The sequence below is a fragment of the Lethenteron reissneri genome, chromosome 15 (genome assembly GCF_015708825.2).
Source record: "Lethenteron reissneri isolate LAM-NWPU_2019-01 chromosome 15, ASM1570882v1, whole genome shotgun sequence".
NCBI classification, from domain to species: Eukaryota; Metazoa; Chordata; class Hyperoartia; order Petromyzontiformes; family Petromyzontidae; genus Lethenteron; species Lethenteron reissneri.
The window spans coordinates 13130505-13155211 of NC_083793.1; the positions used below are offsets into that span (position 1 = coordinate 13130505).

The following is a 24707-nucleotide window of genomic DNA, read 5'->3' on the forward strand; positions in this document are numbered from 1 at the left end:
ACACACCGTGTCGGGTATTTATTCAAGGCTGAGTCGACCTAGGAGGAGGCCCATAACCGGTTCATAAAATCGTCACCGGTGTTGACCGTGAGCGGGAATCGATCTCGGGCGGCTGAGTGCTTAGCGCAGCGCGCTGACCGCTACACCCACCGCTCCCCACAAAAACACACAACAAAGAAAAAGACAAAGCCCCCCCCAACACCTCCCCACCAGGTACTTATTTAAGACCGAGTTGACCTAGGGGTGTCCCAGGAAAGGTGATGCTCGCATTCTCCACTGAAATGGAACCCGGGTCACAGGGTTCACAGTTGTAGTCGCACCCCTCCCATCGCCTGCACGGGATGTTTGGCAAGTGGACGGACTGTCAGCAAACACTTTTGAAGGCCGGCACGGCACACGAGGGGGTGGGTGGGCGGCCAACCAACACCACGGGCCGTCTTTGTCTCCCCAGTGACGATATTTACACACCGCACCAGGTACTCATTTGAGGCTGAGTTGACCTAGGGGAGGCACAGGATCGGTTCAGATATTCGTCACTGGTGTTGGCAGTGAGCGGGAATCGAACTCTGGTCGCCAGGTTCGTAGCGCAGGGCGCTAACTGCTACACTACCGCTCCCCACACACACAAACACACAAACACACACAAACACACACACGCACAAACACACAAACACACACACAAACACACACACACGCAAACACACACGAACACACACACAAACAGAAAGACAAAAATTCTCCATATAGCCTTAACAGACTGTAGGGGCAAGTGCTGTTAGCGAGCACCTACACACACACACAAACACACACAAACACACACACATACCTACACACGCATTCGTACACAAACACACGCGCGATCACAGCAGCTTACCCACACCCACTCTCGCCCATCCCCCCCCCCCAACACAGCTCACCCACCCGCTCGGCACCCCCACACCCCCCCTGCTCGCTGGCCGCCACTGTACGCACGGCACGGACGCGGTGCGCTCACTCGCCGTTCTCAGGCCGGGAGTCAGGCGCGACCGTGGCGCTGCTCCGACCCCCTCGTCGCCTCTCGTCCTGCCGCCTCGTCCCACCTCCGGCAGGCCTCGGGGAGACGCGATGAACTGGGCTGACATGTGTACCGTGGTTGGGGATGGAGCCGAGTTGTCAGGTTCGTGGCCGAGTGTGCACGTGCGCGCACAGGTGTGCCGACACGCGTGTGTGTGTACAGGTGTGCCGGCACACGTGTGTGTGTACAGGTGTGCCGACGCGTGTGTGTGTACAGGTGCGTGCATGTACGCGTGTGTGTGTACAGGCGCGCGCACAGGTGTGCCGACGCGTGTGTGTGTGTGTACAGGTGCTTGTGTGTGTACAGGTGCGTGCAGGTACGCGTGTGTGTGTGTACAGGTGCGTGTGTGTTCGTGTAAGGGTGTGTGTGTGTTCGTGTAAGGGTGTGTGTGTGTTCGTGTAAGGGTGTGTGTGTGTGTTCGTGTAAGGGTGTGTGTGAGTTCGCAGTTGTGTGAGAGAGGGTGAGTGTGCAGGGCTGTGTGTACGAGGTGTGTGTGTAGTCTGTAGTGTGTACACACTACATACACATGCACACACTTTCACGCTCACAACAGCCGCCGTTCGCCGCCACTCAGTGGCGGTGACGTCACCACGGTGCTTGTGCCAGGCTAAGTGCACCTTGAGGCCACGTGAAGTGTTACAGGCTGTCTGCTGGCAGGATAGATCCAGGTGTTGTGTGGGTTTACTGACATGGCTGGTAGATGCGTCCGCCTGTTGACCCTTAGGGTGCCAACTCGCTCCGTTTATCCGCTCGTCGCTTCGCTCGTTGTTGTGAGCGTCGCTCCTCTGCCCCCCGTTTGTGTTGGAGGGCGACTGCCTCCAACACCTGCACCGCATCAGCGCACCTCTTTTCACACACACACCTGTGTGTGCACACCTACACACACACCTGTGTGTGCACACCTACACACACGCATTTGTGTGACACAATGACAAAGATTCCCCCGTGTAGCCTTAATAGTCCGTTGTTCGGGCAAGTGTAAACACCCTGCTCATTTCATACACACGTGTACACACACACACACCTGCACACGAGACAAAGATCCCCCGTGTAGCCTTAACAGACTGTTGGGGCAAGTGCTGTTAGCGAGTAGCACCTATGAAGGCCGGCACGGCACACGAGGGGGTGGGTGGCCAACACCACGCCCGGCCGCCTTTGTCTCCCCAGGAGCGATGTTTTTACGCACCGCACCAGTTACTCAGTTGAGGCTGAGTCCACCTAGGGGTAGGCCCAGGACCGGTGCAAGATATTCGTGACACCAATACGCGCGCACACACATGCACCTGAATTGTGGTATCTACACACCTGGGTTTGGAACACGCCACACCTATACTCAGGTGCCTGAGTCTGTATCAACATCGTCATCATCATCGTCTTTGTCGGGAGTGTCGCTTGAGCCTGGACTTTCAGATCGTGGCGCGTCGCCCGAAACGTCGCTGCCTTGTTCATGCACTCGGGGAGTTGGGGGATGATCGTCAGCCATGGTCACCGCTTCGGTTATCATCATCAGCTATGGTCAATCCACTGCTGAATGTATGTAGAACTTTTTTCGCACCGTACGTAGCCAACCATACTAATCACAGCTCTAACGCTTCGGTTAATCGTCATCATCATCAGCAGCAGCCATGGTCCATCCACTGCTAGATGAAGGCCTACCCAAGCCGCCGCCACTCACGATCCTGCGACCAATCTCCCCCTCGACATGGTTCGCTCTCTACTGGCCCCTCTCTGATGCGTGACAGCCTTTGGCTGCTGCTGCTCGGTCATTCGTCTCGACCACCACCGCGACGCCTCCCGCCGTCTCCCTCTCGATCGCCAAGCGAGGGCGAGCGAGAGGGAGACGCACGCCTCGCTCGTGAGCTACTCCAAATCATCCGGGAGTGCGCATCAAACTCTCCCACCATCATCACCATCACCGCTCACCATCGCTCCACGCGTGTTTGTTCGCGTGTTTGTTCGCGTGTTTGTTCACGTGTTTGTTCACGTGTTTGTTCACGTGTTTGATGTGGCGACGATTTACACCTCATCCCCGCTCTCCTCGTGTCCCTGTTTCTGAACCGTCCGTTTATAGCACGACGCCGCGCACTGATTGAAATCTTTCTTGTTTCAAGATGAGGTGGGGGCTAAGGGGGGGGGGGGTTGTTAGGAGTTCTAAGGGGGTTTGGTTGGGGGGGGGGTCAGGAGGGTTCTGTGGGGAGGGGGGTGAAGGGGGGTCAGGCCGTGTTCCCACGTCTACTCAAGAGCACATTGACCTCCTGGGCAAAGTCACTAAAAGGTTATTGGAGACACACACACAGACAGACACAAACACACACACAGAGAGACACACACACATAGATACACACACGACATACAGACAGACACACACACAGACAGATGCACACAGACACAGACAGACACACACAGAGAGACACAAGCACACACACACACAGATAGACACACACACAGATAGACACACACACACGACAGACAGACAGACACACACAGACAGACACACACACACAGACAGACACAAACACACACACAGATAGACACAACAACAACCGCCATTCGCCACTAAGTGGCGGTGACGTCACCACGACGCTTGTGCCAGGCCATGTGCACCTTGAGGCCACGTGAAGTGTCGAAAGCCCGCTGGCAGGAGGTCACGGAGCAGACCCAGCAGGTGCCACGGGTCGACTGACCGAGATGACCGATATGACTGATGCACCACCTGTGCCCCCTACTGTACCAACTTGCTGTGCTTTAGCCATCCGGCGCTCCGCTCGTTGTTGTGAGCGTCGCTCCTCCGCCCTCCGTTGTTGTTGGAGGGCGACTGCCTCCAACTGCCCAATAGCGTCCTTCACGAGCCTCCTCCACAGAGGCCGATCTTGACACCGCTGGTATCAGTCATCGGCAAGTCCACTTAGCTCCACGTCATCCTGTACCGCATCACTCCATCTCTTCTCTAGCCCGCGCTGCGCCCGTTTAGCCCCCTCGATCCGGCCAAACAAAAGCTGTTTAGGCAAGCGATGGCTGGGCATGCGGGCTACATGACCCAGCCAACGCAGCCTTGCCTGCCGGAGGAGCTCACCGATGGGACTTTGCCCAGATCTTTCAAGGATTTGTGAGCTCCTCACGCAATCCAGCCTGGTTAAACCCATGATGGATCGTAGGCAGGCCAGCCTAAATGTTTCCAACCGGCGAAGACACACACACAGACAGACACACACTCAGATAGACAGGCTACGTGTTCACGCGTGTGTATCACTCCCCACGCGTACGCACACACACAACACACACAGAGACACACAAAGACAACGATCCCCCGTGTAGCCTGAACAGACTGTTGGGGCAAATGCTGTTAGCGAGCACCTATGAAGGCCGGCACGGCATATGAAGGGGTGGGTGACCAAAACGACGCCCGGCCGCCTTTGTCTCCCCAGTGGCGATGTTTAAATACTGCACCAGGTACTCATTGAGGCTGAGTCGACCTACACAAACCTGCACACACACCTGTGTCAACACAGAGTTACATTTAAAACGTGAATACACAGGTGCAAACACAACCACGTGTTCACACGCACATGTGCGCGTGTGTGTGCTTAGACATACGTGTAACTGCGTGTTCATATGTACATATGTGTGCACAGGCGTACACACTTTCACACGAGTGCTCGCACACACACGTCTTCTCACGCACACGTGCACACTCACGTGTTCTCACATACGTATACACACACATGTTCTCACACATACGTGCACACACATACGTATACACGCGTGCACACACACGCGTAATCTCACACACGTGCACACACACACGTGTTTCACACACACGTGCCCACACATACGTTTTCACACATGCACATACAGTCTTCTCACACCTACACACGCGCTTTTCACACAGTGCACACACACGCGTAATCTTACACACGTGCACACATGTGTTCTCACACACACGTGAACACACACGTGTTCTCACATACGTATTCACACATGTTCTCACACATACGTGCACACACATACGTATACACGCGTGCACACACGCGTAATCTCACACACGTGCACACACACACACACGTGCACACATACACACGTGCAATATCACACACGTGCACACACACACGTGTTCTCACACACGTGCACACGTAAACACACGTGGTCGAACCAATGACGACCACGCGTGCCCCCAACACACCCACCGCCCCCCCCCCCCCACAAAGGCGGTGAATGTACAGACAGAGGGGCGGGGTGCAGTAGGGAGCGGGGGGTGGGGGGGAATCTGTCACGCGCCGCGCAGACAAAAATAACTCGGCCGTGTTCAGGCACCCGGCGCGCGAGGGGTGGAGTGTGGGGGGTGCGGGGTGGTGGGGGTGGAGTGCGGGGTGGTGGGAGGTGTGGGAGTGTGGGGGGTGGGGGCTGACACGTGGTACCCCACGCCCTCTGGAACGACCAAAATCTCCCAGGCAGCCAGCCAAGCAGCCAGACAGCCGTCCTGGGCTCCCCATCGCATCCGCAAGAGTTGACCCAACTTCTCCTGCCCCGCTCGCGTGCCGCTTGCAGCTGGCAGTCCGGCGAGCGCGGGGTGACCTCGCTGCTCCAAACCCATCAGCCCCGTGACGGTGGCTCGCCTCTCGGTTTACAGCCCAACGAACCAGTCGTGGACATTCCACATTCTCATGGCGGGGGCGTGGCGCAGTCTATCGAAGGGACGACAACCCCCACCCCCTGGTCGGGAAGGACGATGGCCTGAGTCAACCACCCACCTCCACCCCGCCCCAACCAGCAGTTGAACCGGGGCACTTCCACGTGGCCGGCTCTCTTTCCCTCCTCTCTCTCTCTGGCCGTGCGGCCTGCACACCGCACACCTCACACCTCGCTCTCGTCTCTTTTTCTACGATCAGAGGAAACAAGAAGATGCTCGGTGTAGTCAGCACTTTGCTTCATTCATTATTTTGTATTTTTTAGTTTTTTTTCCCAATGCTTTGCTTTATGTGCCCCCCCCCCCCGTTTAAATGAAAGATGTCACGCTCTGCTCTCCTCCTCCTTAACCCTTCCCCCTCTCTCTCTACCCCCTCTCTCTCTACCAAACCCTGCTCTCTCCTAAACCCCTCTCTCTCGTAACCCCTCTCTATCTACCAGCCCCTCTCTATCTACGCCCCCTCTCTTCTCTCTTCTCTACCCCCCCCACTCTCTCTCTAACCCCCATCTATCTCTACCCCCATCTCTCTCTAACACCCACCTCTCGAACACTCTCTACCCCCTCTCTCTCTAACCCCCTCTCTATCTACCTACCCCCCACCCCCCTCCTCTCTACCCCTCTCTCTCTCTCGCTAACCAACCCCACTCTGCTCCTCTCTCTCTACCCCTCTCCTCCGCTAACTACCCCCCTCTCTCTATCTACCCCCTCTCTCTCTCTACCCCCCCTCTCTCTCTCTACCCCCTCTCTACTACCCCCCTCTCTATCTACCCCCTCTCTCTCTACCCCCTCTCTCTCTCTACCCCCCTCTCTCTCTACTCCCCCTCTCTCTCTACCCCCTCTCTATCTACCCCCTCTCTCTCCTCTCTACCCCCTCTCTCTCTCTACCCCCCCCTCTCTCTCTCTCTACCCCCTCTCTCTCTCTACCCCCTCTCCTCTCTCTACTCCCTCTCTCTCTACCCCCTCTCTCTCTACCCCCTCTCTCTCTCTCTACCCCTCTCTCTCTACCCCCTCTCTCTCTCTCTACCCCCTCTCTCTCTACCACCCCCTCTCTCTCTCTCTCTACACCCCTCTCTCTCTACCCCCTCTCTATCTACCCCCTCTCTCTCTCTACCCCCTGCTCTTCTCTAACCCCCTCTCTCTCTACCCCCTCTCTCTCTACCCTCTCTCTCTCTCTACCCCCCTCTCTCTCTACCCCTCTCTCTCTCTACCCCTTCTCTCTCTCTACTCCCTCTCTCTCTCTACCCCCTCTCTCTCTCTCTACCCCCTCTCTCTCTCTACCCCTCTCTCTCTCTACCCCCTCTCTCTCTACCCCCTCTCTCTCTACCCCCTCTCTCCCTAGTCCATGTCTATGTTCCCCCTGTTTCCACTCTCATCCCGTGGCGAGTCGTCACCGCGAAGGAGCGGACGAGAAATCGTCTCATTCTCATTCCCATCGCGCCCTTCCCTCCCAGTGTGAAAGGTGAAACGAGCGTCGCCGTTTAACACAGGCGTGGAGCCCCCTGGGCAGTGCGTTGTGCACCTTCTTTTGAGCAAAGTCGGCCTACGGGGCAGCGAATGTCGCAAGCAGCTCAGAGCGCGTGCCACGTGGTTGAACTTAATGCCGCTGGGATGTACGCGCTCCCAGAAGAATGTGCGGCTCGTGGGCTGCGTAAAACAGTTGCATGCCGTTTTCAGAACGCGAATCGGATATAACGCGACGAGGAATGTATAGGGCAACACATTTTTTTTCATAACGCAGATGCAAATTGGATGTTACGCGATCGAGCAAATGGAACCGCGTCGCGCGAGTAGGAATAAGCGGCGGTACGGCTGCCTCAGTGTAGCGTCATCGTCATCACGCGAGGAACTGGGATACTGCTGGATGCTTCTAGATGCTACCCACGCGCCTCTTCGGTCGGCCTGCGTACCCATCTCACGCGTTATCGCAAACCGTGCTTTACCCTGCATTGTTGATTATGTATTGTAACGCGATGTGTCCATAAGGCAGTGTTCTTCAGGAAGGAATCTTCGACCGCGTTATAGGAGAAGAAGACTGTACGTGTGTTGTTGTTGTTTACGTGGAGAGACAGATATGGTAAGGAAGCAACATGCCCGCACGCCCATTGTGGATTCCAAAGGGGCGCTGTGGCTGGGGTTGTGGATGGAGGAGGGGAGAAGATTCATGGGGGGAGGGGGATGCGGGAGAAGGGAAGGGGCTGATGATGACCCCTCGACCCTTCACGACACCAACCCCCACAATGACCCGGGGGGGACACGTGGCTGAGTGGACAGCTGAGTTACCTCCTCCACGCCCTCTTTCCTCCGGCACCAGACCGGTGTCGTAAAATGTTTTTCTCCCTTTTGCTTTGGTCGCCAGACAAACAGCCCCCCGAATTCCACAGGTGTGTGTGGCAGGGTGTGTGTGTGTGTGTGACAGGGTGGGTGTGTGTGTGTATGACAGGGTGTATGTGTGTGTGGCAGGGTGGGTGGATGTGGCAGGGTGTGTGTGTGTGGCAGGGTGGGTGTGTGTGTGTGTGGCAGGGTGGGTGGGTGTGGCAGGGTGGGTGTGTGTGTGTGGCAGGGTGTGTGTGTGTGTGTGGCAGGGTGTGTGTGTGTGTGGCAGGGTGGGTGTGTGTGGCAGGGTGGGTGTGTGTGTGGCAGGGTGGGTGTGTGTGTGGCAGGGTGGGTGTGTGTGGCAGGGTGGGTGTGTGTGTGTGGCAGGGTGGGTGTGTGTGGCAGGGTGGGTGGGTGTGTGTGTGTGGCAGGGTGGGTGTGTGTGGCGTGGTGGCAGGGTGGGTGGGTGGGGTGTGTGGCAGGGTGGGTGTGTGTGGCGTGGTGGGTGGGTGTGTGTGGCAAAGTGTGTGTGGCAGGGTGAGTGGTTAGCACGCTACGCTACGAACCCGGCAACCTGAGTTCGATTCCCGCTCACGGCCAACACCGGTGAGGATTATCTCGAACCGGTCCTGGGCCTCCCCTAGGTTGACTCAGCCTCAAATTAGTACCTGGTGCGATGTGTAAACATCGCCACTAGGGAGACAAAGGCGGCCGGGCGTAGTGTTGGCCACCCACCCCCTCGTGTGCCGTGCCGGCCTTCAGAGGCGCTCGCTAACAGCACTTGCGCCAACAATCTGTCACAGGCTACACGGGGGATCTTTGGGTGGGTGGGACGCGGGGAGATTGGGAGCCAGGGAAGGATGGGTCCTGGTGAGGGAGGGGGACGAGGGGGGTCCCTGCACGTGTTGGAAGCTGTGTCCATGACGACTGTGTGCAGGAACACTTCTCGCACTTTCGTCTGGTTAGGGACCAGAGCATGGACGGACGTCAAAGCGGAGACTTTTTTTATCTTGCAAATTTATTTTCGCGGCGAAAAACGCGCATGCAAATAACTACAGTGACGACGTACCACATGCGTGCAAATTCTTGCAAATTTATTTTGGCGGCGAAAAACGCGCACTCCGCACCAGGTACTACAGTGACGACGTACCACATGCGTGCAAATTCTTGCAAGTTAGAACCTTACGGGTTCTTTTAGCTTTACTATCACCACACTTAGGACCCATCTATATATATGAAAGGTAAATTTGTGAATGAGTGTGTTCGAAATGTTTAGCATACTTCCCAACATGCAATAAACTTGAAATTTGGCAAGTGGGTAGCTTCCAGACTGTACACAATGCAAAAAGTATAAAAATAGACTTTTATATTTTGGGGGGGGGGGGGGGGCGCAATAATGGATATATTTTGCACAGCAAGTGAGCGGTGACGTCACATCTGTGATGTCACCCGCATGCGGCAGCGTCGTGCAGTGTGCTTGCTGACGTCACGCAGTGTGCCTGCTGACGTCACGCACCCCCCCCTCCCCCCAAACCCTCCGCGTCGGCCGTGTATCCCGCACAAATGCGCGGCATCGCCGTCCCGATGTTCTAAGTCAACGCGGCTATTTTCAGCTCTTCAACATAAAGCAGAAGATACATCTGTTTGTGTGAAGCAGCAAAAAACTCTCCAACGCTGAGCCCTGACGCCATAAAATTTGCACAGCTTTACGCTTTACATTTCTATTTAAAGCTTTCGTGACTGCAGGGATTCATATTCTTGGTTCTTTCGGTAAAGTCACGTAGAAGGGGAAAAAAATAAAATAAGAAAAAGAAAACAATAAAATTCTCACTTTTTTCAAATTTTCTTGCTGTGGTTTTCACACCTGATGATGATTGCTTGTGTTGCAATCGAAACGTCGTGAGAATTTTATTGTTTTTTCCCTTCAACGTGACTTTACCGAAAGAACCAAGAATACAGCTTTATTTTGTCTGGAAGTTCTAAGCGAACGCGACTATTTTCAGCTCGCCACGTCATTCCCTTCCCGACTTGCTTAAATCGACCTTGCGTATAAAGTGGGTTAAGGTTGCATTTCCTTAAATGAAAAACATCCGATTTAGTTAAATTGATTAGTTTCGGAGTTTTTCTTTCTTGCAAGCATCAATTTTTTTTCAAGGTTTTTCAGTGAAATAGAAGGGATTATGAAATTAGCCCTAGACAACATTCCAAGTCCCGGGTGAAGTCGGATAGTAAAGCTAGTTATGAATATATAAAAGCACTCAAATAAGTATTTTACAGTAATCACAAAAATAAGCACAGTATGAATACTGTACACGTTTTATAATCACGAAAATAACTATGAACACTGTAGTATTATACTATTATCACAAGCATTAATTTGAATCGTTTACAGTATAATCACAGAAGTAAGTACAGTATTAATAACATATGAATGAACACAACTATAAGAGATGCTCACTGAACGACCTCTCGTCAAAGACTGAACGAATAAGACGGCGCTTGGCTCGAACGCCGTGGAAGGTTTGGGGATGAAATCGGACGAAAGAGAAAAGCCGCGTGGACGAAATATGAAAAGTGGTGATAGTTGAGAACGGCCGAAAGAGCGAAGCGACGAAAGTCAAGGTAGAGCCGTATGTATGTGGACTTATTTCGCACCGTACGTAGCCGGCCATGCTAATCGGAGGTACGGGGGAACGACTCTCTGTGTGAGTCTATGTGTCTCTGTGTGAGTCTATGTTGTCTCTGTGTGAGTCTATGGGTCTCTGTGTGAGTCTGGGTCTCTGTGTGAGTCTATGTGTCTCTGTGTGAGTCTATGGGTCTCTGTGTGAGTCTATGTGTCTCTGTGTGAGTCTGTGTCTCTGTGTGAGTCTGTGTCTCTGTGTGAGTCTATGTGTCTCTGTGTGAGTCTGTGTGTCTCTGTGTGAGTCTGTGTCTCTGTGTGAGTCTATGTTGTCTCTGTGTGAGTCTATGTGTCTCTGTGTGAGTCTATGTGTCTCTGTGTGAGTATGTGTGTCTCTGTGTGAGTCTGTGTCTCTGTGTGAGTCTGTGTCTCTGTGTAAGTCTATGGGTCTCTGTGTGAGTCTGTGTCTCTGTGTGAGTCTATGGGTCTCTGTGTGAGTTTATGTCTCTGTGTGAGTCTATGGGTCTCTGTGTGAGTCTATGTGTCTCTGTGTGAGTCTATGTTGTCTCTGTGTGAGTCTGTGTCTCTGTGTGAGTCTGTGTCTCTGTGTGAGTCTATGGGTCTCTGTGTGAGTCTATGGGTCTCTGTGTGAGTTTATGGGTCTCTGTGTGAGTCTGGGTCTCTGTGTGAGTCTATGGGTCTCTGTGTGAGTTTGTGTCTCTGTGTGAGTCTATGTTGTCTCTGTGTGAGTCTATGGCTCTCTGTGTGAGTCTATGTGTCTCTGTGTGAGTTTATGTCTCTGTGTGAGTCTGTATCTCTATGTGAGTCTATGGGTCTCTGTGTGAGTCTATGGGTCTCTGTGTGAGTTTATGGGTCTCTGTGTAAGTCTATGGGTCTCTGTGTGAGTTTATGTCTCTGTGTGAGTCTGTATCTCTATGTGAGTCTATGGGTCTCTGTGTGAGTCTATGGGTCTCTGTGTGAGTCTATGGGTCTCTGTGTGAGTCTATGGGTCTCTGTGTGAGTCGATGTGTCTCTGTGTGAGTCTATGTTGTCTCTGTGTGAGGCTATGCATGTATGTTGAACTTCTTTCGCACCCTACATAGCCAACCGTGCTCATTGGTGGTGCGGGAGAAAGAACAAACTAAACACAAAGAAGCAGTTTGTAACGAATGTATCAACAACCGAGACAGACGGCGAGTTATCAGCAAGGCCCCGCTGTGTGTCCCCACGTGCATACGTGGTATATGTAGTTACAGTGAAACCCAACACGTGGTTCATATCTTAACTTGGAGCTTTCGTGACTGCAGGAATTATTCTTTGGTTCTTTCGGTAAAGTCGCGTATAAAGAAAAAATAATAAATTAAATAATAGCATACGACGTTTCGATTGCAACACAAGCAATCATCATCAGGTATAATGAAATAGCGACATAAAATCTAACCAGAAAAAATTATAGACAGACATATAAGCAGACAGATATCACCAAGATACACACAGCGGGCAACACAGGTACAGAGAGGGGTGATCGTCTCTGTGGGGTGGCCTTAAATAGACAGAGGGGGGCGGAGGCAGCGAGAGGGGGGCGGAGGCAGCGAGAGGGGGGCGGAGGCAGCGAGAGGGAGGGGTTAGAGACAAAATTTACATGTCAATGAGTACAACAAAAAGGAGTGAGCAGGCTTAGGGGGAGAAAGAAAAACACTTAAATTAAATAACCTAGCAAAGTATCGAAATGTTATGTCCCATCGGCCTGCCGGCTTGCCCGACATCAACGTTGCGGCGGCAGCAGCAGCGTTCGTTTTGAGCACGCAGAGCGAGCTGCTGCTGCTGGGGCAAGTTTCCACTTTCTGGGTCTCGTCGGCTGAGTCGGGCTCGTCGACCGTTTGCTGCGAGTTGTTGGGAGCGCACGAACGCGATCGGCCCCTTGAAAGGTCGCAGGGTTCACGGCGCGACTGGCACAGCCATCCGGCCTCGGGAATTCTCTCTTCTTCATCTTCATCATCATCATGCGAGTTGGTCTCGCTTTATCCTCAGCGCTCTCTCTCCTCCTGCCCACCCCTCCACTGTGGCCACCAGAACTCGGATGATTTGGGTGGTGATAGCGCGGGCGGGGGGGGAGGCGACAGGACTGGGTTCTCACCGAGATGGGAAGCCTCGAGACACGATGGGGGGCGCTGGCGTGGAGCGCTACGATCGAACAAGCCCAAACAAAGCCACCGATCAGAGATTTGCCCCCCCCCCTCGCTCCATTAATCGAGATTGTGGGGGTCGCTAGCCCCCGAGATCCCTCCCTCGATAATGCTAACGGCCGGGCTAGCATCATCAATCGCCCCCCCGCTGCTAAGCGAACCGCTGCTAAGTTCCTCACCTATGGTGTGGGAGCCGTCGCCCGCGGATTCCCCTCCACCGCGGGTCCGCGTAATGGGCATGGTTAATCACCGATTAGTATTCTGCCCCTCTCTACTACGATACTTCCCTTTCCTAATCGCGCGCCTGCAACCCACGCGGAGCGAACGCACGCACGCCCACACACACGCCGCTCCGCGCACTCCAACTCAACTCACGTTATACTCGCGCACCTGTATCACACACGGAGTGAACACACGCGACACCCACTCTCGCACCGCTCTGCGCAGCGCTCCCCCGAGGCGAGCCGCAGCACTACAGAATCACTGCGTACCCACGCGCAACCCGCGCGCTCAGCTCACGCGCAGCGCTCACTCACGTGGCGAACCACTGTGCACACAGCGCACCCACACGCTCACACTGCACGACAAGATCACGCGAGACCACGCTTCGCTATTAATGATTTATTATATGCCACCTGCGAATTGATGTTGAATCAGTGAGTCGACGAGGCTGGCCTATTCCACTAAACCTGTACCTATTCCCTATTTATCGGCTTACGATACCCTACTTCACCTCCCCACTCACTGTTTGGTGCCCGCGGAGGTTCGCTGCTTTCTGCGCTAACAGCGTACCTCGATGCGTCGCACGGACGTCCGGGTCGCTGGCTGGAACTCCTGCTGGTCCGCTGGCCTGGAGAGAAGGGCGATTTCCCCTCTCCGCTCCTCTATTTATCCTCCCTACCTCAAAGGGGATGCTGCGCTGAACAATGGGCTCGTGCACCCCAAGCCCGCGCACGGCGGTTCCCGGGCGCTGTTGATATGCTAATCAGTGTGCTGCGTGCAAGGCGTAAATCCTAATTACTCCCTTACCCTCCCTAACAATGGGGCCTGCGCGCTCAAGCGCAATTATCCCAACCCTCCATGACTATGCGCAACAGCCCCTGTGAGCCCGCTATTCATGCTGTCCCGTGCCTCCCCTGCTTGCCCCGTCGACTCGTGGGGGTGTGTGTGGGGGGAAATGCGCCTCAACCGCGGTGGCCGAATGCCCCACGCCGCGACCTCACCATATTAAGGCCGGCCGCAGCGCCGCGGTGCCACGTAGCACGGGGAGGTCATCCAATTCCCTGATCGCCGGAAACCGTGAGAATTAATCCCGATAAGGGTCTCTCGGATAAAAACCGGTCGATCAGGTGACCTTCCCTTCCAGCTCTATGGGGGGGGGGGGGGGGATGCGTGCGGATGTGTGCTTATGTGGGGCGGGTGATGGGGGGCAGTGCGGTGGGGGAAGCCGGGCGGCTCCCTGGTTCGGCAGAGCGGCCCCGTCGTTGTGGCACCACATAGCCCCCCGGGGTGCCAGTCCCCGTCCCGGGTTGACTGGAGCACCTCGCCTGGGTTGCCCCCACGAGGTATCGCCGCGGGGTCCGCGGGATTCGCCCGGCCCTTGTGGCTGGCCTCGGGGGTGGCGGCTCCGTCTCCTGGGGCTCCGGCGGTGGTCTCCTCCTCCATTCCAACGGCTCCCCTCGGCCTCTGGCACCTGCGGGCTGGGGAACAAACTCAGAGGCGGTGGGGTTTAAGGGTCGCCGTCCTCGTCGCCCCCGGCCCCGCCCGGGGCCCCTCGGAGCCCGGGGCTCCGTGGGGCCCATATACTGCGCGAGGCCCCCGGGCACGGGGGGTGGGGGGACCCCGGGGTTTCGGGGTACTTGGACGGCGGGGCTCCCCCCCTCGGGGGCTGCTCGCCACGGCTTCAGTCGGCGGATGTTGACCACCATCTCCCGGCCCCTCTCTCCTCCCTGAATCAGCACCGTCCATGGTGAGATCTGCCGTCTCACAATCCAGGGTCCTCGCCAGTAGGTGGTCAGCTTCCCCACCTGTCCGGCACCGACGCGGGGAGTGTACAGCCACACCTCGGAGCCCGCAGTGTAGAAGGGGGGCTCCATACGGGGTCGGGCGCCCTGCTCTTGCCGCTGGTGCGCGGCCTCTCCGTGCGGGTAGGCTCGGCCCCTGGCCCCTCGCAGGGTCTCCAGCAAGTGCTCCACGGGGTGGCTCCCTTCCTCCCGTTGCGGCGGAGGGACACCGAACAGCAGATCTGCGGGCAGGCGAGACTCGCGACCAAACATCATTAGGAACGGGGTCTGTCCTGTAGAGGTGTGAACGGCGGTGGTGTAGGCGAACAGGGCATAGGGAAGGTGTTCGTCCCAGTCCTGTTGATTCGCGGCCGCCATGCGTTTAAGCTTCCCGGCCAGAGTCTGGTTCATCCTCTCTACCATCCCGTTCGCCTGGGGGTGATACGCCGTGGTTCGGTCCTTCTGGATCCCGAACTCTCGGCACAGCGCCTGAAATAGTTCGGCCTCGAATTCACTACCCTGGTCGGTAATGACTCGTTCGGGGATCCCGCACTTAAGTACGTAGTTTTCCACGAAGGCCCGGGCCACTACGAGGGCTGTTTTATCCGGGATAGCCACCGCCACGGGGTAGCGGGTGAAGTACTCCACCGCTACGAGAATATATCGGTTGCCCCGGTGGGATCGTGGAAAGGGCCCCTGCAGGTCGATTCCGACCAACTGATTCGTCCGACTGACTCGGAACGGCCTCAGGGGTACCTGGTACCTCGCCGGCTTTTGCCCACACTGCTGACAGGCCCGGCAGCCCTGCACCCAGGCGGCCACATCTTGCGCCAATTTAAACCAGAGATACTGGCGACGCAGAGTCTCCCGGGTGCGCCGTTCCCCATCATGGCCCCCGAGCGGGTGGTCGTGTACCAGTCGTAGTAGTTGGGGTCGCACATGGGCGGGAACGCAGATGCACCCCGGCTGCCCAGCGTCGGCCAGTTCCCTCACCACCCCGTTTTCTACACACAACCGGGCATACAAACCGCTCCAGGGTCCTGGTAGTGCATCCTTCTTCTCTCGCAGTGCCGCCTCCACCGCCGCCAGATCCGGATCTCGCTGCTGGGTCTGTCTCAGCTGCTCGTCGTTTAGGCCCGGGAAGGCGCAGCCGACGTCCTCCTGGATCCGTCCGATCGGGTCCCGAGCCGCGGGTCCCGCGCTTGCCGGGCGGTCGACGGGATCCTCGGTGCCACCTGTGAAGGTCTCTGTGGCGCACACTGCACTCTCTCTCGCTGGGGGGGGGTCAGTGGCCGCGGCTTCTCGGGGGTCCGTTGCCTGCCGGCAGCGTCCCCCCGTGAAACACGGGCAGGCCTCCTCCGCCCTCGTCTCGGCGTACACCGTGGGTCGCCTCGACAAGGCGTCCGCGTTTGCATGCGTCCGGCCAGCCCGATACTCGATTTGCAGGTTGTACTCCTGCAACTGCGCCAACCACCGGGCCATCTGCCCCCGCGGCTCCTTGAATGTAAGAAGAAACTGCAGAGCATAATGGTCAGTGCGTACGCGACATCTCCTGCCGTACAAATACGGCCGGAACTGTTTGCATGCGAAAATCACGGCGTACAACTCTTGGCGGGTCACGCAATAGTTCAGCTCGGCCCCACTCAAGGTCCGGCTGGCGTACGCGATGACTCGTTCCGTCCCATCCTGTACCTGTGACAACACCGCGCCCAGCCCGCTGCTGCAGGCGTCGGTGTCCAAAATAAAATCGGTGGTAAAATCGGGGAAAGCGAGGGTGGGGGCGTGGGTGAGGTGATCTTTGAGAGTGGTGAAGGCCGTCTGGCAGGCCCCCGTCCACTGATAGGGGTGCTTAGGGGAGGTGAGTTGGGTGAGGGGGCGTGCAATCTCGCTGAATCCCTTTACAAATCGACGATAATAGGTGGCGAGCCCCAAAAATGATCTGATCTCCGTCAGATTCCTTGGCCGTGGCCACTCCACTACGGCGCGTACCTTCTCCGGATCGGTGTGCACGCCTGCCTCGCTGACGCGATGCCCGAGGTACCCCACCTCGCGTTGTGCGATGTAACACTTACGTGGCTTGAGCTTGAGATGAGCCGCTCGCAGTCGCTGGAACACCTCTCGAAGCCTGGACCAATGCTCAGACAAAGATCTACTGAACACTATCACATCGTCCAAGTAAATCAGGCACTGTTCCCACTGCAAGCCCCGCATCACCAACTCCATCAACCGCTGGAACGTCGCGGGCGCGTTAGTGAGTCCGAACGGCAACACTCGAAACTCAAACAGGCCCATCGGGGTGGTGAATGCTGTTTTTGGCCGATCCTCCTCCGTCATCTCCACCTGCCAGTAACCGGACGCCAGATCGAGGGTGGAAAAATACCGCGCTCCTGCGAGACTGTCGAAGGTGTCGTCGATGCGGGGTATGGGGAAGGCATCGCCGAGCGTGACTGCATTTAGTTTACGGTAATCGACGCAGAACCGGGTTGACCCATCCTTTTTCGTTACTAGTACCACCGGGGCTGACCAGGGGCTCGCCGAGGGCTGAATTATGTTATCGCGAAGCATGTCCCCAACTGCCTCTTTGATTTGGGCGCGTTCGGGTGCGCCCACTCGGTACGCAGGGAGTTTGATGGGTCGGGCTGCACCGGTGTCAATTTGATGCTTAACAAGGTCGGTCCGACCCACGTCCGAGTCGTGTTCGCTGAACACGTCAGCATACTCCCGCAGTAACTCGCGCAGCCGATCGGCCTCTCCCTTAGGTAAGTCCGCCCATGGTACATGTAACGCGTCGAGCAGGGGAACGACCTCGGCTCGGGGAGTCGGGCCGACTCGCCAGGCCAGGTCCTGCTCACCCTCAGGACGACCGGGGTCCTCAGCCCAGAGTGCGAACACCGAGTCGTTAGAGTGGCGTGCGTGCAGGGGGTGTACTGTGGCTATCGGGGTGCGCCGTCGCAGTATCGCTGGGGTATTGTGGGGGTTAAACATCCGCATAAACAATCGGTCCCCATCTGCGTTTACCAACGTGGCGGATCCCACAACCCCATACCGTTTTGCCAACTCCGGGTGAGGAGTTAGCATTACCTCCCCTGATGGTCGGAGCGCGGGGTCGGTGGGGGATGTTGCCACCGGCACCAGCATCTCGGTGAGCGGCGGCGCGTTGGTTCTCGTCCCAGGAACGGTATCCGCTCGCCGTTGCTCTCCATGGTGGCGCATCGCTGGCGGGGTTGCACGTTGAGTCCCAACCGTTCCAGGAGGTCGGTGCCTGCGATACACTCGTGACACAACGCACTCGACACGTAGAACTCCTGCGTGCACACCTGGCTGCCTATGCGGACCTCTAGGGTGGCTCTTCCCAGCAGCCCCATTCCGGCTCCGCTTGCCGTGTGCAGCGCGCGGTCCGGTGCCTGCAGGTGACGCACGTCGACCCCGATCGCGCTGCAGTGCGCTGCGCTCACGAGCGAGGCCACCGCCCCCGTGTCCAGCAGGATTCGGGTACGCACTCCGTTTACCTCCCCTTCCACCAGCGACGTGGCCCCCGTGATCCCCGCCACCAGCTCCCGCAGCCAGTCGCCAGGAGTCACCGTTTCTGTGGGCGTTGTTGCTGGAACCTGTGTGGAGATCACTCGCTCGCCATTATTCTCATTATCGTCTATTTGTATCGGGACCGCGTCGATTGCACCCCTAGTTGGTCCGCTCTCTAGGGGGCGTTGGAGTTTAACCCCCGCGTCTGTCTAGCTCGGGTGATTTCCGGACAATCCCTCACTAGATGCCCTCGGCGATCGCACATATAACATGCCCGGGGAGGGGGGGCGGTTCCGTAGCGGGTCCCCTGTCCGCTCCCTCTCCCTCCCCCAGTACGCAGTTGTCCCAAATCGGACTCTAATTGGGACACCCTCCCGGCCAGCCCCCCTACGGTCGAGCGTAGTTCCCCCATCTCAGTCTCAATGGTAGACTGTAGCTTGGCCATATTTCGGCTCATTTTATCGTCTACTTGGGTTATCATATCTCCCATGCCAGCCTGTAACCCGGCTACCCATCCCGGGGTTGTCTCGCGGGACACTGGAGGCTCTCTTTCCCGGCCCCTTACAGTCCTCGCGAGCTCCTGTTCCTCCTCCTCGTCTTCCGAGAGCAGGCTCGCAATGGCGCGTTCTCGTCCCAGCCCCCGGAGCTGCGCGCGTTCGCTGTGAATTCTTTCACACTTACGTGCGCGCTCGACAAGGGTGTTAAAGGGAAGACGTGGGCAGCTCATGTCTGGCTGCCACCACGCCGTGCGAGACAGGTACCGCTGGATTTTCTCGGCGGCCAGTTCCTCAATAACATCAGTTGCGTACCCCGGGCGTGCGATCTTTCTTAACTCGCGCACATCCTCGGCGTAATCACGTAGATCTTCGCCAGGTTGGCGACGGCGCGCCTCTAAGGCCGATTTTGCTTCCTCCTCGTCACGCGTGCCAAAACGCTGATCGAGTCGGCGCATCAGCTCCTCTAGCTGTGTCTGTGCGCTCGCGGGTAACGCTTCTACAAAATCGGCTGCCCGCCCATCAAGATTCATATTAAGTTGACGTACTGCCTGCGCGTCCGTCCATCCATTAATTTCCTTGGCCCCTAAGAGATTGCGGGCGAATGCCTTCCACGAAGGGGCCCCCCGGCCGGTAAATATTAGTCTTATTTTAGCGTGAGGTAACGCGGGGGTCCGTACCGCTTCCGACACCAATTTGTGGGGGTCGCTAGCCCCCGAGATCCCTCCCTCGATAATGCTAACGGCCGGGCTAGCATCATCAATCGCCCCCCCGCTGCTAAGCGAACCGCTGCTAAGTTCCTCACCTATGGTGTGGGAGCCGTCGCCCGCGGATTCCCCTCCACCGCGGGTCCGCGTAATGGGCATGGTTAATCACCGATTAGTATTCTGCCCCTCTCTACTACGATACTTCCCTTTCCTAATCGCGCGCCTGCAACCCACGCGGAGCGAACGCACGCACGCCCACACACACGCCGCTCCGCGCACTCCAACTCAACTCACGTTATACTCGCGCACCTGTATCACACACGGAGTGAACACACGCGACACCCACTCTCGCACCGCTCTGCGCAGCGCTCCCCCGAGGCGAGCCGCAGCACTACAGAATCACTGCGTACCCACGCGCAACCCGCGCGCTCAGCTCCGCGCAGCGCTCACTCACGTGGCGAACCACTGTGCACACAGCGCACCCACACGCTCACACTGCACGACAAGATCACGCGAGACCACGCTTCGTTATTAATGATTTATTATATGCCACCTGCGAATTGATGTTGAATCAGTGAGTCGACGAGGCTGGCCTATTCCACTAAACCTGTACCTATTCCCTATTTATCGGCTTACGATACCCTACTTCACCTCCCCACTCACTGTTTGGTGCCCGCGGAGGTTCGCTGCTTTCTGCGCTAACAGCGTACCTCGATGCGTCGCACGGACGTCCGGGTCGCTGGCTGGAACTCCTGCTGGTCCGCTGGCCTGGAGAGAAGGGCGATTTCCCCTCTCCGCTCCTCTATTTATCCTCCCTACCTCAAAAGGGATGCTGCGCTGAACAATGGGCTCGTGCACCCCAAGCCCGCGCACGGCGGTTCCCGGGCGCTGTTGATATGCTAATCAGTGTGCTGCGTGCAAGGCGTAAATCCTAATTACTCCCTTACCCTCCCTAACAATGGGGCCTGCGCGCTCAAGCGCAATTATCCCAACCCTCCATGACTATGCGCAACAGCCCCTGTGAGCCCGCTATTCATGCTGTCCCGTGCCTCCCCTGCTTGCCCCGTCGACTCGTGGGGGTGTGTGTGGGGGGAAATGCGCCTCAACCGTGGTGGCCGAATGCCCCACGCCGCGACCTCACCATATTAAGGCCGGCCGCAGCGCCGCGGTGCCACGTAGCACGGGGAGGTCATCCAATTCCCTGATCGCCGGAAACCGTGAGAATTAATCCCGATAAGGGTCTCTCGGATAAAAACCGGTCGATCAGGTGACCTTCCCTTCCAGCTCTATGGGGGGGGGGGGGGATGCGTGCGGATGTGTGCTTATGTGGGGCGGGTGATGGGGGGCAGTGCGGTGGGGGAAGCCGGGCGGCTCCCTGGTTCGGCAGAGCGGCCCCGTCGTTGTGGCACCACAAGATTCATTGTATCGATGACCACTCGGTCGAACCGTCATAAAGACGCGTCAACAAACTACCAGAGGTTAATCTCACTTGCGGGTTCAGCGCTGATCCATTCACGGATCGATTAATTGATGTGACACGCCCCCCCCTCTCCCTTTCTCTGATTGGCTAATATCGGCAACATTGATCGGTGATTCCGTCGCAGTCCGCTTTGATTGTTAGCGCAGCGCCTCGGGAACTCGTCTCGATGGACCGAGACGAGTGCCACTCAGGTGTGACGTTGCAGGCGGGAGGGTGGGGGGGAGGCGGGAGGGGGAAGGAGGGAGGAGGAGGGAGGGCGGGAGGGCGGGAGGGAGGGGGAGGGCGGGAGGGAGGGGGAGGGCGGGAGGGCGGGAGGGGGAGGGAGGGCGGGACGGGGGGAGGAGGGAGGAGGGAGGGGGAGGGAGGGGGTAGGGAGAGGGGAGGAAGGGAGGCGGGACGAGGGGAGGAGGGAGGGAGGAGGGGAGGAGGGAGGGGGGGTTTGTAATTTGGGACTGGATCCAATAGAACAAGAAGTGTCCCGAATGTGTCGCAGGGTTTGTTATTTTCAGGCATTCTGGGAGCGGTGAGAGAGAGTGCCCACACTTTATGTCACCACCAATCCGCATCTCCCACTGTTACTTCTGCTTGGACATAGACGGTGGGGGGGGGGGGGGGGGTGTTTAATCAACTTGCACCACCTTTAGCTACCGCGCCTGGAGATGGAACCGGCAACAGCTGCGGACTCACTGCGAGTCCCAGCGAGCTGCTCGCCAATCTCCTTCCACGGGTTGGCAAATCGGCGAATGTTGGAGGCAGCTCCAGCAGTGGAGGGAGACACACGGGGGGGGGGGGCGATGCGGAGATCGCAGAACTGAGATTCCAGCGGGGAGGCTGGAGAGAGAGGGGGGGGGGAACCAGTGGGGAGGCTGGAGAGAGAGTGGGGGGGGAACCGCATCATCTGGCACGAGTCCAACAAAATCAGCATGTTTGGATGTGGGCCAACAACAATGATCGGATCGGCTGTTGTCACTCGCAGGGCAGCCTCGGACCCCCGAGTCCCACGGGTCCCCCGGCGCACGCGCGAGCCTCGCGTCGCCGGAGGACCGAGTAACTTGCCCGCTGTGGAACTTCACGCTTACAGGCAATTTAAAAAAACAACAACAACGACAAAAAAAAACTAAACAGGTAAAACCGGCTGCAGGTTAGCAGGGTTTACTTTGCCGAAGCTTCCCCATTTAGCCTCGCAGGGTATAGGAGCAAGGCTGTCGGACGATAACAGAGGGCACATTCTGTCCGTGCGCCGTGCGGTTTAATTATAGGCTGCTGTAGCTCTTTGTCAATCCACTGCTGGATTGGGCTTCACCCGCGACCTCCGGTCCCCCGGAGGTTGTGGGTTGAACTCCCGTAGTCGTGTGGATTTCCCTCCGGGTCCTCCGGTTTTTCCCTCCACGTCAACGTTGCGCGTTCGAGGGTATTGGGCTGCTGCTGAAAATGATCAAACGACTGCGAGCCACTTCCCTAAAGCCATCATTTGTGATAGCCAGGTGAAGCTTCTGAGAAAGATCCACGTCGTCACTCAGCCGTGACGACGTGGATCTTCCTACGTCACACCACGTGGGGTGCAGCTGCACGGTGGGATCCCTGTGGCCCCGATCGAGGTCGTGCCCGTTGCGTGCGCGCTCGCGTCCCTCGCCGGCCCGCGCCAACCGGGGCCTGCGCTTCTCACTCGCCAGTGGTGGCTCGGGTTCGCTGGCAGCCCACGGGGAGTTGGTTCGGGTTCGCTGGCAGCCCACGGGGAGTTGGTTCGGGTTCGCTGGCAGCCCACGGGGAGTTGGTTCGGGTTCGCTGGCAGCCCACGCGGAGTTGGTTGGCGCGCGACGAGCAGCCACGGCCATGCCGAGAGGTATCCTGGACGTGGTGTGGCCGGGCGTGATCAGGTGTCCCTCACTCAAACAGGCCCAGGTGGAATTAAACCCAATATCGTATCTGTTTTCTGGTTTACGTAACAATAGCAACAATAGTAATAGGTTTTAACCCTTTCAACTGGTACAACAACTGACACCTTTATACAAGGCATCATGTTTGCAATAACCACAACACAAGCAGTCAAAATGCAAACGAAAAAAAACAACTCTGATGATGATGATATGCACTGTCCTTGAAGTTGATTGGTCCACACCCGAGACAGCTTTTCTTAGAGCCTAGTCTCCATTGGTGTTGGACCAGATGACGCCAATGCATTTTGACTGCTTGTGTTGTGGTTATTGCAAACATGATGCCTTGTATAAAGGTGTCAGTTTTTGTACCAGTTGAAAGGGTAAAAACCTATTACTATATTTTGCCACTGGTAAAGGCGATGTCTCATAGTGTAAATATCAACAATAATAATGCCCTTTGTTTATCCAGGAAGTTGATTGGTCCACACCCAGGGGCTGTCACTCGGTATTTGCCCGAGCGCCGCCAGGCCGGCTCGGAGGAGGGATTACCCGCGTCAGGCAGTCGCCACGAGAGCAGTCGTCCTCCTTCTACTTCTTCTTCGTAACCTGTGGCGCATCACGCACCCCCTGCGCGTGCGTGATGCCCTCTCTGGGCGTGTGACACATGGGCAGATTGTTTTTTAAAGAAGGTAAATAACCAGGGTATGCAGGAGGTTGTGGGTTCGATCCCGACCCTGACACCTGCTGTATATTTGAAGTTTGCGGTGTCTGTCTCCCCATGGTCGCGTGGATTTTTCTTCAGGTCCTCGAGTTTTTCTCTTCACATTTAGAATCAACGTCACGCGTTTAGATTATTTGGCTGCTACAAATGTCGACGTGATGAACCACTTCGTTGAGCAATACTTTGTGACAGCCTGCAGGTCGCTTCTGAAAAAGAGCTACGTAGCTCAGTGGGCCCTTACCTGGTAAAATATTTAAAAATTTGCTTCAGTTTATATTTTCCAGAGCAGCGTTCCGGACGCTCCGGCCGGAGAGGACCACTGTGCCGGACGTCTGCCCGACGTTCGTAACGGCTGACTCCCACTCAGGCTCACCGTGTGCACACGCTGCCCTTTTGTCGATTTCACTATTTAACTAAGCACTAACACTTTTTTATTATTTCACCAAGTAAGGCCCCACTTGAGTTACGTAGTTTTTTTTTTCAAAAGCGACCTGGCCATCACAAATGATAGCGCAACAAAGTGGCTCATTGCGTGGAAATGTATAGCAGCCAAATACTCTAAACGTGTGACGTTGCTGATAAATGTGGAGGGAAGTCTAGAGGACCCGGAGAAAAATCTACGCGATCACGAGGAGAGAACACGCAGACTCCATCGGGATGTAATTACCGACCTCCTGCACACCAGGCGAGATAGTTGACATCTGCTATCCACGGCGGTGCGTGTTTGGCTTTATTGGGATAGTTCGTCCTCGACATGGCACGGCGGTGTCGTCGTACGTCTCGAACCCCGACGGTCAAAGATGGAAGTCCCGCGGAGATTGGGGGCCGAGAGTCTGCAAACACCGGCGCTGGCACGCTGCACTTTGCGTGCTCGCTGCACTTTGCGTGCACGCTGCACTTTGTGTGCTCGCTGCACTTTGCGTGCACGCTGCACTTTGCGTGCACGCTGCACTTTGCGTGCTCGTCGATTCGGATCATCATCATCATCGTCGTCCTCGTCATCGTTACCACAGCCACACCGCCACATAGACAAAGATCCCCCGTAT

General features: G+C 56.7%; 1 protein-coding gene across 1 annotated transcript in view; it reads left to right on the forward strand.

Moving 5' to 3' along the window:
* Positions 1 to 440: 440 nt before the first annotated feature.
* The window catches only part of LOC133342505 (peroxisome proliferator-activated receptor alpha-like), a 41282-nt gene continuing 17015 nt past the window's right edge, over positions 441 to 24707 (forward strand). Inside the window, exons 1-2 of the mRNA XM_061551657.1 lie at positions 441 to 577; positions 913 to 1156. Coding sequence (XP_061407641.1) covers positions 1105 to 1156 — 52 coding nt within the window. The 5' untranslated portion in view covers positions 441 to 577; positions 913 to 1104. The remainder of the gene's footprint in view (positions 578 to 912; positions 1157 to 24707) is intronic.